Source organism: Podarcis melisellensis (assembly GCF_964234715.1).
Source record: "Podarcis melisellensis genome assembly, chromosome: 17".
NCBI lineage: Eukaryota > Metazoa > Chordata > Lepidosauria > Squamata > Lacertidae > Podarcis > Podarcis melisellensis.
The window spans coordinates 30,625,299-30,641,440 of NC_138534.1; the positions used below are offsets into that span (position 1 = coordinate 30,625,299).

Consider the following 16,142-nt stretch of genomic DNA (forward strand, 5'->3'; position numbering starts at 1 on the left):
GGACTAGTTTGAGGATAAAATGGGAAAGACCGTGCGCAACAACCTGAGTTTTCCAGAGAAATGCCGGGATATGTGTATGATAAATAACAATTGCTTCATGTAATAAAAAGCAGCGCCAGGTTTTATATAAGCCTTTATTTACAACTTGTTTAACAACTGTACACTGGTTTTGTAGCCTTGGAAGCATTATTATTTGAATGGGGAAGGGGAGGGTGCTTTGAACACCTGACCATATTACCTTGTCTTTACACACATTCATACTAAAACCTCTACCATGGCAAGATGGTAGATACAGGGTAAGATTCATAGGTGGGGAGAGAATTAATATTTGGTGGTTGGAGGAGTTTACACTCATACAGGGGGGGGGGAAATATCACCAGCAGTTTCATAAACAGTAATTTTGGTAACCAGTCAACATCTAGGTCAGGACAGTCAAGTTGCTATTGAAAAATGGACAAGGGGGGGGGGGAGAGAGAGAGAGAGAACGTGAAAACTACATAAGACACAGTAACCGATATGTTTAAAACATGCTTAGGATCTCAGAAAGTTGCAGTTGCACAAACCCAAACCGTTTCAAATAGACAGCCAAAAGTGCCTATTGGAGTTTATACTTTAATCTCACATTCCTCTATGACTCCAGCTAGTGGTCTGACATGTTTTAGTAGGCAAGGGGGAAAAAGACACAAGATACAAAAAAGCCCCTGACCTCAAGCCATGTATGCTAAGAGCAGCAGCAAACACAAAACAAGACTCCAAAAGCAACCACACCAGACCAAACTACAAGGCAATTCCTTGCAAACCAGTTAACTCAAAAGTTTGTGCAAGAGAAGAAAAGGTAGGAGAGGATATTGATGTCTCATGATTAGGTATTGGAATAATGAAGGCAGCGGACATCTCCCCCTCAAACTGCAAGGAGTTCGGAACTTACATAGTACTTGCCTATCCAAGTATCTGGCAAGTCTTACATTCAAATGTTGAACATCAAATTCCTACTACCGGGTCCTACACGTCTGCCTAATTCAATCCTAAGCCAGCCAACAGCAACCCAGCTTCCCGATGCCAGAGATCCCCACATCCAAGTGGGCAATGGTGAGTGACATGCAGGCCTGATCATCCTTGACATTCAATCTGAGCCTGCAAGGGAACCAGGATTCAAACTCGACCTCAATCTTCCCCCTCCCCTGGCGCACACATTCCTTACTCAAGTTGGGGAGAGAACTTTTGCCACCACACCTATCTTGGAGGAAGCTTGGGAGAGCTGCACATTTTCACTGAGCTGTTCTGCTACTTTGGAACTAATCAATTAGTTTATTTCCACCTAAACTACGTCCTTGAATCATCAAATTTGGAGAACAACCAACATTCTAGGGGGGGGGGAGACTATGCTTAGAAGTTGCTGGTGCTCAGCAAAAGTCTTGGATCAAATAACTTGTCCTCAATTTAATCCCCCTCTGCATGCTCACAACAGAGAGAGAGGCTTTGGTTCTGCAGAACACAGTCTTCCTCTCTGTTTAAGCAGGCGACACCAGGGCTAAAAGTGTAAGGCTGTGCTAGAAAAGGCCTGCTAATCAAACCATACAGCGCTTAGTAAGAGTTTCTTTTTTCACTTGACTGTGTAGACAATTCCTATGGCTTAAAAGCAGAGACCAGCAGCTGCACGCCTTGAGGCCAAGTCTGTCCCCTTGAGCAGTCCCAGGATGAAGGCCAGCTGTCAACCAAGAGGCATGCAGAGTGGATGTGATAGCCCTGCCAATGGGACTCGCTGGCATTTTGGAAGCACAGGGATTGAGAGCTGGCCTGCCAATTTCTATTCCCTCCTCAAAGCAGCCCTCCTATAAAAATGGTTGCTGACCAGAGGCTTTGAAGGCTCATTCACCATCCCGCAGGACGGCTAACGTAACAGTAAGATACTAATGCAGCCACAAAGCAATCTTTCCTCGGGCTTTCTATCACACGGCCGTATTTCCTAGGTCTGCTTCAATACAAAACAGAATCTAGAGCAGCACAAGCGTGTGCTTAAAAGAGTATAACCTTTTTCTTTTTGTAAAAAAGCAGCTTTAAAAATAGTTTAAAGGCAGCACAAAGCATTCCAAGTTACACTGTCAACATAATGTACACGTATCGCATGGATGATAGCAATAATTCATAACGTAAAGAAAGACATTAGTGCAATCTGAAAGGAAGTTAACGCGGGTATGAGGAAGAGAGAACATAAGATAAATACAGGCAACCCTAAATGTAATCCAGAAAGGCCATGTCACATATAATACTGAAACCAAGGAAGAGTATGCTTCTTTGATATTTGTGATCTCCACTGATGTTCATTTCTGGAGCTGCTTGTACACATCTGCACAGATGGGGAAAGAAGCCTTTAAAAGGAAATGTACAAGTCTGCAGTGGGCAAGGGGGGAAAAGCAAGAAAGGATATATACACATTAAGACAGGATGCAACATCAATAAATAAAATATTGCATATATGCCAAGCCTCGGAGTTTCAAATAAAAAACCTGGAAGAGGTCGGGCACCACTTCCTATCTGCTTTCTCCAAGGAAACGTCTTTCTGGACTTTGCTGGTATTAAAAAAAAAAAAAAAGTATATATATATATATAATATCTATATGTATGTATATAGTATTGAACAACATGGCTCCTTTAGTGCACTTTTAAAATAATAGCAGTAAACAAAGGTGCATTTATAAAATACATTTAAGATTAAATGTTAGCTTAGTAAATGGAAGAAGTTGCAAGAGACTTGCATGTTAATACTGTTAACAGGAAGAATTAAGTAGCAGCGGCAATGGATGTTAGAATACTAAGTGCTACAGGAGCTCAACAACCTACCCAACACCCATTTTTAGAACTTATGAATACTGTATCAAGTTTCACTCTCTTGGTGGCTGAGAAGAATTGGGGGCTTTATAATGTTGGATGGGAAAGTGGTAAAATCGTACGCACGCACGGCGATAAGCATCTTTGCAAGCAACTTTTTGCTTTGGAGAAAAAGGTGTCAAGACCTTTAAAATGAGAGGTTTTGCTTATGTTGACTGAACAGGAGATAAAAAGAGAGATGGCAGAGACCAAAGAGCCCTTGTTTGATAAACAGTGCAGCAGGTTAAGCAGCCACATATCATCGCATATATCCAAAATAAAAAGGGAGGCGTAGAAACAGCAAATATTTAATTGCTGTCAAAATGTATTTTTTAAAAAGACATAAAAAATGATGACTACCCTGTTTAGAGACATTTTAAGAAGTTTAGCAAATATGTATAGTTTATGGACTTACACACTGCAACATTGCTGTGACAAGGAAATGGTTCATAAAACATAAGCTACAGTATTAAGCGTTGAAAGCTCATTTGCTAATAAATCCACATAAGATTTTACCAGCTATGTACCCCTATATTTGATAGGATGTCAATGTGCTGAAAGAAAAAGAAAATAAATTGCTCTTGCAATTTAAAACTTTCCTGACTGGTTGACTGGAGGAGATCCTGACCATATGCTTCCCCCCCCCCAAAAAAAAACAACCATTGTTGAGAGCGTGTAGAAGTTGGTTTTTAATATACTAAAAGATATTTTGTACATCTTAAAAACTCAGAATTGCTTCCAATGCAGAAACGTCAAGGCTTCTCTGACATGGAGGTCGACGTCTTTTCTCCTAACTCTGGCTGGGGTTCTATCCACATAGTTTTATAAAAAATTCAACCCGAACTGACAGTGTTTTGAAAAGAGCAACCAGTGTCAGTCTGCTGGCAGTAAACACAACTAAGTGTCTTGTAGCACCTTAATTACTAAGATATACTAAGATAAAATACTAAGGGATATATTATGGCATAAGCTTTCGTAGATGAGTGTCCATTTCAGATGATGCTTTTTTTTTAATGGCCTCCAACCCAGACTTCCAGCATCCAACACAGAACTAGTATGGGAGGATAGTTCTAGTCTGTCTTCAAGCCACAAACACATCTTCAGACTTTCCCTGTATGTGGAAGTGGACTGGGGCTATTGTGTTAAGTGACCTGTAACCTGAAGTTCATTACAGGATAAAGGCAGGTTCAAATGTGTATCAGTCTGAAAATGAGCACTCCCATTCAGGAATAATGTCCCTTTCTTTTTTCTTAAAAAAAGGTGTCCCAGGGATGAGTTTCACATTTACCTTTCTCTTTGCAAGGTGGAGGTGCAGCTCCTGATCCTGCTTGCATGCAGTGATTCATACAAAGAACTTTGTCAGACATTACCCTGTGGGTGGGGTGTGTGCACACAGCTAACCCAAAGAGAATTATGTTCCTCCAGTATCATCTATTTTAATGGCTAGGAGACTGAAGGTTTTCCTCTCTTTAACCCTCCCAGTTATGACTTACTAGGGGACACTGTCAGAAATGCTGCATATCTGATCTGTTTGCAAGCCATAAAAATAATCTGATACACCTTTCAGAGCGTCCCTTCACTTTCCAGTATTCCACTGCAACCGAATATTGTAACCGATGAAAGACCTAATTCGACAGGAAGAACGCAAGAGACAGATAAAAATCTACCAATGTCCTAAATTTGGAGAAAAATACAAACATGAAAAGGAAATTTTTTGAATGCAAGAGGGAACATTGCCTAATTTTTAAGTTAAAAATCATCCAAGCAAAAGCTACAACCCACACAACTGTAGGGTGTGTTTTTTCTTGCATCAAGGCAACTCATCTTACAGCAGCCCCCTCCGCCTCCCTAGCCTTCACTGCCTGAAGACAACTTAGTTGGAGGGATACATTTAAATACAAGCCTGGAAATGCCCACACAACTTGCTGCTAAATGTTTCTTTTAGAAAAATATGAACTCCATTCCATTTGCCTAGCCCAAATTTTATCCATCGTTAGAACACATCTCGAATAAGGAAGTACAAGCCAACATTACTGCTGCTCTATCCGAGGAAAATTCAGTGAACATGTTTATAAAAAATTAACAGACTTGCTTGGTTTATGAATTGTTTCCATTCCACCCAATATAAATATTTTAGAAACAAGCCTTTTATTTCTGTCTTTGCCACAAAATCTGCATACAGCAGCAAGACACAATGACCTTGATATACAGAAAGTCAGTTGCACTTAAGTCCTCTAGAAATTAGAGACACTTAATTTAACCACAACTGTCTTTATTCATTTCAAAAGGAATTAAGTGCAACTGTCGTTCTGGGAATTTCGTCCTTGACTGTTGCTTTCCTTGGTTTTTAATGATCAGCAAGAATGTATATTCGGTTCTCAATGCATCAAAGTAAAATTTAATTGTGTTTTAATGAAGGGTTCTTGACATTTCAGAATACTGATAATAAGCCTGCCTCCCGCTTCAATGCAAACAAGAAATATGGCAGACAAAGTGGAGAAAGAAGTTGCTTTTGCTTTCATGCTAGATGAAAAACGAAACAAAAATATGCTGCGGAAGACAGGCAAAACCCCAGCGCCAGCTAAGAGAGAAAGGAAAGCAAGAACGGAAATCAAAGGCAGAAAAAGAAAAAGATGCGGGTTCAATTGTAAAATTAAAGTTGTCTTCAAGTTTCTTTCAGGCACAGAACAAACAGGAATAGTTCTATAAGATGCACAACAGCCTGTGGAAAAGAAAAAAACACCCTCCTGCCACTCCCAACAGAATAAGAAGTTTTTGCCTACAGAAGCATTCAGCTGGCAAAATTAAGACTCCTGGAGATGTTATCCGACCCGGAATAGCAAGTGTAATAATATGCATTACTCTAAAACTGGTTAACTCAATACTAATCACTGCTCTTTTGCTTCCAGTACACTACTTGCCACTAGCAAAAAAAGACAGGATGCCAATCTAACACGTTTGCTTGTAAGTGCAATTGAAAACTATGCATAGATACCTCCCATATTTTGTCTCCAGCTTCAAATTCACCATTGCAGAAAAAAGGCAGATTACCAAGTGAATGATCCTGCAAAGGATTTTTTTTATTTACTTTTATGCCTACTGAGGGAAATACCTGACTTACTTCATCTAACATTGAAACCATACTACAAAGGGCTAACAACCACACCTTGCCTTCTAATTACTATTCTACACATTACTGAACTTTAAGAACTCCTTTTATGTACTAGGGTGGTGCTGAATAAAGGCAATATTCCTTTCTTAAAATTAAGTTGCGCTGTGCATTCTCGCACAAAATGAGGATGAGAAGAAAAACATTTTATACTGAAAATGTGGCCATAAAAACCAGGTGGACTTCCAAGTTAAAGCCATCTCTGATTCCTTTCCCCTCCTTGAAAGGAAAAGGTCACTATGATCTACATTTGGAAGGATACACAACAAAAGCTGTTCTCTGCTGAATGTTAGACACACTGAATTTTTATTTTAAGGTGAAGTTTTCCAACAAAACCTCTAAACTACTTCCATGGCGGATCCATATGGAACTACTCGTCCTGAGCAACCCCAAACTTCTCACACATTAATTTGAAAAGGGTGCAAGCGGCTCAGCATCTAGAACGCAATACTTGGAAGGATCAGAATCTGAAGGGGAATTGCTAGCCTTCCTTCATGACAAAGACCCATTAACAGTTCAGGCATGTATGAAAATTTGGCACTAAAGGACAGCGAGCTTTCATGTCAGAATCACCAAGCCTGAAGGCAATGGTACCATCTGTAAGGCAATGAATGGATTCTCCCTCCTTTATTGACCTATTAAAAATAGTCCTCAGTGGTAGATGGCCATTTGAAGACAGCATCCACCAAAGACATCCAATCAAAATCAACCCTGATACACCAGGGATGGGGGAAGTTTTTGAACTACAATTCCCATCATGCCTGATCATGTTGCCTGGGACTCAGAGGAGTTTGAGTCAAATGTAATCTGGGGGATCAGGAGAGCACTGTTCTACACAGTTCACTGCTTCATAAAATTTCTCCATCATGGTTTAACCATGTAGAATACTAGGCACCTGTAGGATCAAGGCACACAGTAAGTAGAATACTACTATGGTCCCATCTCCTAGGATTTCCAAGCAGGTGGAGAACTGCGGAAACATGGCAATGAAAAGGATGGGTGCTCCACTTGGTTAGAGTGCAGAGAGGGAAGCTTTAAAGCAATTGGCCATGCAATGAATGGTTGCCATATTCCACGGTGATTGAACTAACCAAGAATGGAACAGGAACATCAAATCATTTTTAACCTTAGTGATGCTAAAAGGAAAAAAAAAGAACAAGGGCAAATAAGGACAAAAATCAGCTTGCCCCTCCAAATTAAAGCCAAGAGAAGGATAAATAGAAGGACATGAACACACGCGATCAGGTACTTGCAGCCAGGTTACAGCTTCTGCCAGCATCTGACTATTGCTGCTAACACATTTCATAACAATTCTATGCAACACCATTGCAAATTCCATCACATAATTTAAACAGATCAGACTGGATTGAGAAAGAAAAGGTAATTCCCTTTATACAATGGTAGCCTTGGAAAGGATGGCAACATCATTTGCCAACGGGACATTTTCGGTTTGCTACTTAGCCATCATCAGCTTTCAGGTGAGACAGGACAATTCCATATAAACAAGGGGAAGAGAGGGGGAGATTCCGTTATTACATTCCACTAGGTGTTTTCCAACATTTTGGCACATCAAAAGACAAAGGGAAGGCTCCAGAAAGTAAGACTAAAAACATTGAGAAAGTGTTTTCTTAAAAAAGAAAAAAGAAAAAAACAACCACCTTCCTGAAATGGTTAACAGCAACCGCAAGGAACAAAGATACAGAAAGGATGCTGGCTAAAGTTTCCTGAAATGCTGTCACTCGTAACAGAAGTAGGCCTTGATTCCAGGATGGCTTCCATTCAAAAGGCAGGGCCTTCTTCTACCTTGCTGTCGCTGGCTGGACATGGCCAGGATAGGCTCTTCTTGTGCTGGTGGCTTGCCTTTGTCTAGCCAGGAAGGACTGTCCTGAACCTGTGGTAGCAAGTCTGTCTTCTGCTGCTTTTTTATGAAGAGCCATACCCTAGAAAGACAAAAGGCAGGTAGGTATAAAAGCAGCCTTGCTGGATAATATCAAAGGCCCCTCCTGTCCAGTACAGTGGTACCTCGGGTTAAGTACTTAATTCATTCTAGAGGTCCGTTCTTAACCTGAAACTGTTCTTAACCTGAAGCACCACTTTAGCCTATGGGGCCTCCTGCTGCCGCCGGGCCGTTGGAGCACGATTTCTGTTCTCATCCTGAAACAAAGTTCTTAACCTGAGGTACTATTTCTGGGTTAGCAGAGTTTGTAACCTGAAGAGCATATAACCCGAGGTACCAGCCAGATGCCCATGGGAAGCCCACTATGAGGACATGAGTGTAACAGCAAACTCCCATTCATGCTCCTCATCAACCAGTACTCAGGGAAACAGCGCTTCTGATACTGGAACTAATGCAACTAACATGACTGGTAGTTATTGATAGCTTTATCCTTCATGAATTTGTTGAATCCCCTTTTAAAGGTGTCCATGTTGGTGGCAGTCACTATAAATTGCGGTAGCAAGTTCCATAATCAAACCATGTGCTGTGCAAAGCAGTAATTCCTTGGTCTGTCCTGGTTCTGCCATGGATCAGCTTCATCGATAACCCTGGGTTCCAATATTATGAAAGAGGTAGTAACTAAAACATACATTGAGTTTGCTCTACTACGGTGTGTTGGCTGCGCTGGACCGTCCCTTTCCCAAACAGGGCCACCCAGATTTGGGGCAGGGAGCCAAGAGACCATAGTAAAACCCAAATGTTCATCCTCAAATTTAGCATTTCCATTGCACGTTTTGAGAGTTCTGGCTAAAGCTAAGAGAGAGTAGTTTGCTTAAGGCTATCTAATAAATTCATGGCAGGGATGAGATGAACTGGCAACTTCCCAGGTGACAATCTTAGCCATACTGCACCAGCATTCATGACCTCTATCAATTCTCCAGCGGCAGTAGTGAACAACTAAACTTCAGAGGTATGGCAACTATAGTGTCGTGTCTGTGACGAGGTTGCTTCCTGTGTACATGTGCAAAGCTTCCACAGACGAGCTGACGCTTGCTGACCAACCCCTACGTATGGGTAACTCCTGGAGGAAACGATAACATGCCCCTAGACCCAGCTTTAAGGTTATCAAAACCTTTCCTTTCACACTGCTTGACGGATGGATCATGATTCTTGAATTATGGAGGCTATGACAGTAGGAACCTGCCACCCTTTATTTCCATGATCGCTTTCTGATTAGGGTAGGAATACTTGAAAGCCTCACTTCCTGGCCTGTAGAGAGAAAACGGACTTTGGAGAAGGCAGGTGCTCATAAAAGGCATGTAACGCAGCACAGGGCCACTGTGAACACCATTTTTTCAAAAGCTTTCCACCTTAGCTTTGCTGTGTGTTGCTGAATACTTGTTTATATCTCACAGAAATTTGCCTTTTCCCATCCAACAGCTAAGCTGGACATGATGGGGCAGCAAATGTGTATTTATACATGTGTCTGTCCTGTTTGCGTGCAAAGGAGGAGGTGGTTTTATACATCTATATGTACATACATGAAAGTATGTATGGCACATGCACCCTACCCTACAATGACCAGAAATCTTATTGAGGCCTCTGAAATTTTATTAGGCTCATAGCTGACGTACTTTCAGGTGCATCTTCAGAGCCAAGAAATATAGGAAAAAAGCTCTTTTAAAAAAATGAAAGCCAAGATTCTCAGGAAGCTAGATTTTGTACCCTGCTGTTTCAGGCAAAATCAGCCAGCCATTTAGAAGGGTTTTTGAACTATGTTTGACAATTATAATGAGACAGCTGAAAGAAATAGGCCTGGATACAGAAGCCACAGAAGGATGAGTCATGTTACAGAAAGAATTTTAAAAATTCCTCTAGCTTACACCTGCAACTGATCTAGTAATCAGAAGGAGGGGTGAAAAGTAGTATTTAGGTGGCATTTTAAAAATCAAATATGGGTTCAAAAAAACAACAACCCTGAAAGAAGGTAGGCTTTTCATGTGAAAAGTGACTTTAGCCACAGTAGACTATCTCATGTACCTCCATTATGGAGTTTCCAGGAATGTTTGGGGCTTAGGACCAATGCTGTGCTCTCCCACCCCTCTCCCACCTGTTTCCTGCAGCATCACAGCACACACACTTCCTCCTGAGGCCTGGAGCAGAGGTCCTGAAGCAGCAAAGAGTAAAAACATACCACAAACTACAAATCTCTATGGTAATCAAATTGACGCCCCTGCACTTAACACTATCAAATTTGAGAGTCATCCTTGTTCAGGAAAACCTATTACAAACACAAGTCATATCTGAGTGTTTATTTTCACTTTGGACTACTTACCATATTGTACCAGGCACTGACAAGGTATTTCTCCTCCATATCTCTTTGAGTTTTCGTTTTCTCGTATTCTTTCTAATTAAGAAAAGCAATATCAAGAGCTTTTGATTATTTGGCATTCGTGCTAAAGGTATTTATGCAGCATTGCAGGTCCAAGCGCATGAATTTTACTCCCCATTAGTTGTAGCAACATGTGCTGGAGGCCACAGACACCTCACGTCATTAGAGCCATCATAAAAAAGCATTTTCAATTAGTGCCCACATGGTGAAATGGGGTGAGCTTCCGTTGCTCTGTCCCAGCTCCTGCCTACCTAGCAGTTCAAAAGCATGCCAGTGCAAGTAGAAAAATAGGTACCACTGTGGCGGAATGGTAAACAGTGTTGCTGTGTGCTCTGGTTTCCGTCACGGTGTCCCGTTGCGCCAGAAGTGGTTTAGTCATGCTGGCCACATGGCCTGGAAAGCTGTCTGTGGACAAATGCTGGCTCCCTTGGCCTGAAAGCGAGATGAGCGCCGCAACCCCATAGTTGCCTTTGACTGGACTTAACCGTCCAGGGGTCCTTTACCTTTTACTTTTACATGGTCACGGCTGCCTGTTTTTACATTCAGGCTGCTACTTCAAATCAGGAGACCAGGATGAAAACTTAACCCAACAGTGAACATTCAGGAGCACAATATAATTGCCAAAAGCGCAGCAATCCTATGCACAAGGATAGAGCAATCCTAACTTGGAGCCAGGAAAGAATGAAGTGGCAGATCTCCTGCTGCATCTGGAGCTCTGGCACTCACACCAACCAGGGCAAAAGGTTTGTGAGTGGAGGTGGGCGTGTGAGGAAGCAGTTTCTTGTAATTGTTCATTATGCCAGCTCCAGAGCTGCAGGCATTGCACTCCAATTGCTACCACTGGAAGGAGATCTGCTAGTGGTGGCTTTCTGCCTGCCTGGGCAAAGCTGGGACCTCTGACGCAGAGGAGAAGTCCCTCTGACTGGCAATATTCCTCTCTGTGATGAATAGGCAGCTGCTCACAATGCAAATCTCGCCCTCATCTATCAGCATAAGGGGAGGGACAGCTGGAGGATAAGCCAGCTGGAAAATCAGTGGAACTTGCTTCTGAGAAAACACACATAGAACTGATTTGCAAGTTACTACTACAGTGGAACCTCAGTTCTTGAACGTCTTCATTGACGAATGATTCAGAACCCAAACACCAAAAACCTGGAAGTAATTGCTTCCGTTTTTGAATGGCTTCCGCTACATATTTATCCATTTTTTCAATAGAGTTTGCCAACCGCCCATTGATCCTCAGTTTTCAAACATTTCGGAAGTGGAACAGTCTTCCGGAATGGATTACGTTCGAAAAGCGAGGTTCCACTGTACTGCAATTTATTACAGATGTCTTACCTACCCTTGGCAATATGGTCTCAGGGTAGGATACAACCGAGTAAAAATACAGTGGGGGAAATTCAATGTAGCCCCATGGCAATTGTTCCATCGGTGGAAGCTTTTTAGCTTCCGAAACAAGTCAATTTTGAAGGGCACGGTGGCGGAGGGCAAGGGGGAAGCCCCATTGCGCAAGTACAGGCTTCCATTGGCGGGACTTATTGGTTGAATCCTGCCCAATGTCAAACTCAAGTTAAAACCATTTAGGCTAACCCAGCATAAGTTACCTCTAAAGAATGGAACATCCTGTCACGTTCTTGCAGCTGATTCTTCAGTGCCTGAATCTCAGGTGCCGACCCTTGGTTCTGTTTGGGATCTAAAGTACGGATCACCTGCAAGGGGCAAGAACCATAGAGCACAAAGTAAGAACGCAGGAAAATGCCTTCTCCTGGGTCACACTATTTCCCCATCTATCCTAGCATTGTCTGTTATCCTTGGAAGTGACGCTGCAGGGTCTCAAGACAGACAGATGTCTGACTGTATGTTTGGAACGAAGGGGGGGTGGAGGAAAAAACTTTTTTTTCCCTGCATGATGTGACATTAATAACCCTTCACCCCAGATAGAAACAAGATCGTCGCGTTTCTATGAATCACAGGCAGGATTTTAAGAACTATGTGGGACGGAGCATAACAGGAAAGAAGACTGGAGAACGGTGAGAAAAGAGGAAAATTACTTATGACGCAGTTAAAAAATGGCGTCTCGCCATGACAGGTTTGCCGGAGGAAGAAGGACTGGGGGAGGAGATTCAGGATTGTGTGAATGAGAAGGAATGTTGGAATGTAAGTTTGACCTGACAGAACCCCCAGAATCATTTGATTTATTCGGTAAGCCAGAAAAAATAAAGGACAGATCGGAGATTAATTTTGTTTATGGAAGCATTGTACAGAGGCTGTCCCAGATTGATATGATTTTTGGAAGAGTACAAAACCCACATAGAATGCCAGCTTCTAACCTGCTTGTGAAAACCATCAGAGATCGCAAAGAAAGGAATTTATAATAACAACAAGGAGAGAAAGGAAGTAACAAAGGACTATCCGGATCAAACTGGACAGAACTGTTTAATTAATGCAGTAAGACAAGTGATAGTTTTGGACTCGAGCTGAGTTTGATGTATGGGTATCCCCACCAAAAAAATTAAAATTTGGCTGTATAATTTGGAATCAATGCGATATGGATAATGTGATGTGATTGGCCTGTTAATAAAGACAGACAGACGTCTTTCCCATCACCTACGTCTCAATTCCTTTAGGTTGAGATGCTAGAGAACCTGGGAACCTTCCGAATGCAAAGTATGCATTCTACACTATGGATCCTTAACAAGATACACAGAGCTGGCAGAGTTAAAAATAATAATAAAAAATCTTAAAACCCAATCTAACTCATTCTTGGTATTGGCATATTGTTAATTCTAATTGATAATTTTGTGAGGCTACAGAGGGAGGACAAGCCTCCGCCCTCTAAGGAATGTGGTGGAGAACAGAAGATACTCACACTTTTAGCCTTTTCCAAGTATTTCTTGTATCTTTCCTCCATTTGCTTCATTTCTTCTTCTTTTTTACGCAAAGCTTCCTGCAACTCTTCTATTTTGAGAGCTTTATTGGGAGAAGATTTCACATTTCAGAGATTTCTGACAGCTTATGGGAACACTTTTTAAAGTAAGTTTGAAAAGACAGGTGTGTTTATGGGGCTATTAAGAATATTTGAAAATAGAAATCAAATTGCTTTGACAGGGAAGATTGCTGGCTTGTAAACACACCCTCCCCCAAGAACACCCCCATTGCACATAAACATGATGTTCAAGTCAGACAGCTCTGTCTCTCTCTCTCTATACCTATACCTACCTACACACACACACACACGCACGCTCTGGGTGGGGAGGTTGAAACCCCTCCATCCAGCGTAACAATGGAAATGCAGAGGAAAACTTGGCAGCAGAGTACAGAAAACCTTGTGTCCTCCTCTTCCTTTGGGTTTCATTTGTGTGGACGTTTTTTATTGCGAGTTCTTCAAGGACCATGAACCCATATGCAATTAAACTGCTGTTAGGGAGTTTAGTACACCATTTAAAGATGTTGTGTAAATGGATTTCCGAGGCTGGACAGGGTACTCAAAACTAAGATGTTGACAAGCCTAATTCTGGCATATGTATTGGGAATGTTGATGGCAAGGAGAGTGCAGTGTCTACATCAAGCAGAAGATTTGAGGTGTAATTAAGGGGCAGCAAAATGTTCTTTGTTTATTTATTTATACTCCCAGGGAGAGGTGTTTGTGGGATTGTTTGCACAAGGTGCAAAAATGATATGGGCAATCTTACATACCATGATCCTTGACTTGATTTCTTTTGGGAGATGGGGGAGTTAGGGGGTGTCATTTGCTGTTTTGCTATAGGCAGCAAAATGTCTTGGGACAGCCTTGCAACCTGTGTTGTTGTTGTTGTTGTTGTTTTTTTAAAAAGATTACCTGTCTCCACATAGTGGTGGTATATAATACAAATGGAGGGTACCTATGCCAGACTATTCAATGCCATTTAGAGTGAGTGCCAGTTACAAACATACAACACTGTGTTATCTAAATGAAGAAAAGAGCCAATTATCAGGGTTCAGCTGATTTAAAGAAACTAGATGCTGTGTTGTAAAAAACCCAAATGCAGAGTCCTAAATTAGCTGTGTTAAGACATTTATTTGTGTTTTGAAAGAAGTGTTTTTATGATTATAACAATAAAAATCAGTTAAAAGGCAAAATATAAAACTACTTACAACTGTTGTTATATCGAGGCTCTAACTCTTCAATGATAGCTCGCTTCTTCTGAAGTTCATTATTAGCTTCATGCAGCTTTTCACTATTAAAAAAGATAGAGCCAGAGTATGACTGGTTGTTGAACTACTTTCCCCTGGAAAATTCCTATTTCAGAATAACACTCTAAAACTTCTGTCAAATTTAACAAAATATATGCCACCTGATCCCTATCGGTAAAATTCATTAAGCTAACAATATAGTCCCAAGATACCCTGAACTGGTGGTACTAACTTTTCAATAAAAAACATTTAGGGTTAGGATCTAAAAATAGCTTTTAAATGCTTAATGTATTAGCCACCTTCAGCTGGTTCACTCCTAACTGTGCTGCCTGGGATAAGAATAATTGTTTTACTATCCTTACATAAGTAGCAGAAAACATTTTACTACTTACAGATGTTCATCAAGCTTCTTTTTCAGAATGACTGACTAAAAACAAAAGAAAAAAAGTGTTATTTGAAGCATTCATTGTGGCAAAGATTTAAAAACTGAGGGTAGAACAAAAAGTTAAAGCAAATGTGTGCAACAAAGCCTAAATGGGCAGCCTCAGGTACTTAATATTTTTCAGCTGGACCCCCTTATTTCTTCTCACAGTGCAAGACATGTGAAAGCAAGGAAAAACAAATATAAACCTGGAATCCCACCAGGGGAGGGGTGAGAATTGGAGCAGGGAAAGGTTAAGGACCACCTGCTCTTATACCAAATATCAACCCCCTCCCCAAAGTAGCTTTTCTCTGACAAAAGTGCACCACGAGCACAATTCAAAGTGTTGGTGCTGACCTTTAAAGCCCTAAACGGCCTCGGTCCAGTATACCTGAAGGAGCGTCTCCACCCCCATCATTAAGCCCAGACACTGAGGTCCAGCACCGAGGGCCTTCTGGCGGTTCCCTCGCTGCGAGAAGCTAAGTTACAGGGAACCAGGCAGAGGGCCTTCTCGGTAGTGGCGCCCGCCCTGTGGAATGCCCTCCCACCAGATGTCAAAGAGAAAAACAACTACCAGACTTTTAGAAGACATCTGAAGGCATCCCTGTTTAGGGAAACTTTTAATGTTTAATAGGTTATTGTATTTTAGTGTTTTGTTGGAAGCCGCCCAGAGTGGCTGGGGAAACCCAGCCAGATGTGCGGGGTATAAATAATAAATTATTATTATTACAGGCTGGGTATGTGGCTGCTCTGTTCTGGCAGCAATTTTGTCAATTGTCACACAGCTACTACCCTCGGTGACTTTGTAAAAAAATGAGATAAGGTCGAGGGAGTTAACCGGTGCCACACAAGCCAAAAACCATAGCTGCTACATACATGCAATGTAGCCCTATTCAGACAAGGCTCATAGCATATGTGCAGCGTTGATCTAAATGCACTAACTTGACCAAGTATGGAAATTTTTTGCTTTCTAAATATATAAGAATGCATAGTACATAAATTTGTTAAACCCACTTCCAAATTGTTCAAAATGGTATAGCTAGGTTTTGATGCGCATACTGAAAGTCTCATGTAAAAATCTTGTACACGCAATCGACATGTACGTTGCCATGTGCAACATTTGCAAAGGAGTGGTGATGATCTCCAATGCCCTCCCCTTCAGAAGGTGCAGCTGAGTCATACA

The 16,142-nt window shown here is 41.5% G+C and overlaps 1 protein-coding gene across 2 annotated transcripts in view; it reads right to left on the minus strand.

The window, feature by feature from the left end:
* Positions 1 to 119: 119 nt before the first annotated feature.
* HOOK3 (hook microtubule tethering protein 3) overlaps positions 120 to 16,142 on the minus strand; it is a 56,538-nt gene continuing 40,515 nt past the window's right edge. For both annotated transcript variants that reach the window (XM_081894131.1, XM_081894132.1), the window contains 6 exons: positions 14,931 to 14,965; positions 14,500 to 14,582; positions 13,235 to 13,335; positions 11,970 to 12,074; positions 10,309 to 10,380; positions 120 to 7,977 (listed from right to left, as the gene is read on the minus strand). In XM_081894131.1, the coding sequence (XP_081750257.1) occupies positions 7,837 to 7,977; positions 10,309 to 10,380; positions 11,970 to 12,074; positions 13,235 to 13,335; positions 14,500 to 14,582; positions 14,931 to 14,965 (537 nt within the window). In that variant the 3' untranslated portion in view covers positions 120 to 7,836. The remainder of the gene's footprint in view (positions 7,978 to 10,308; positions 10,381 to 11,969; positions 12,075 to 13,234; positions 13,336 to 14,499; positions 14,583 to 14,930; positions 14,966 to 16,142) is intronic.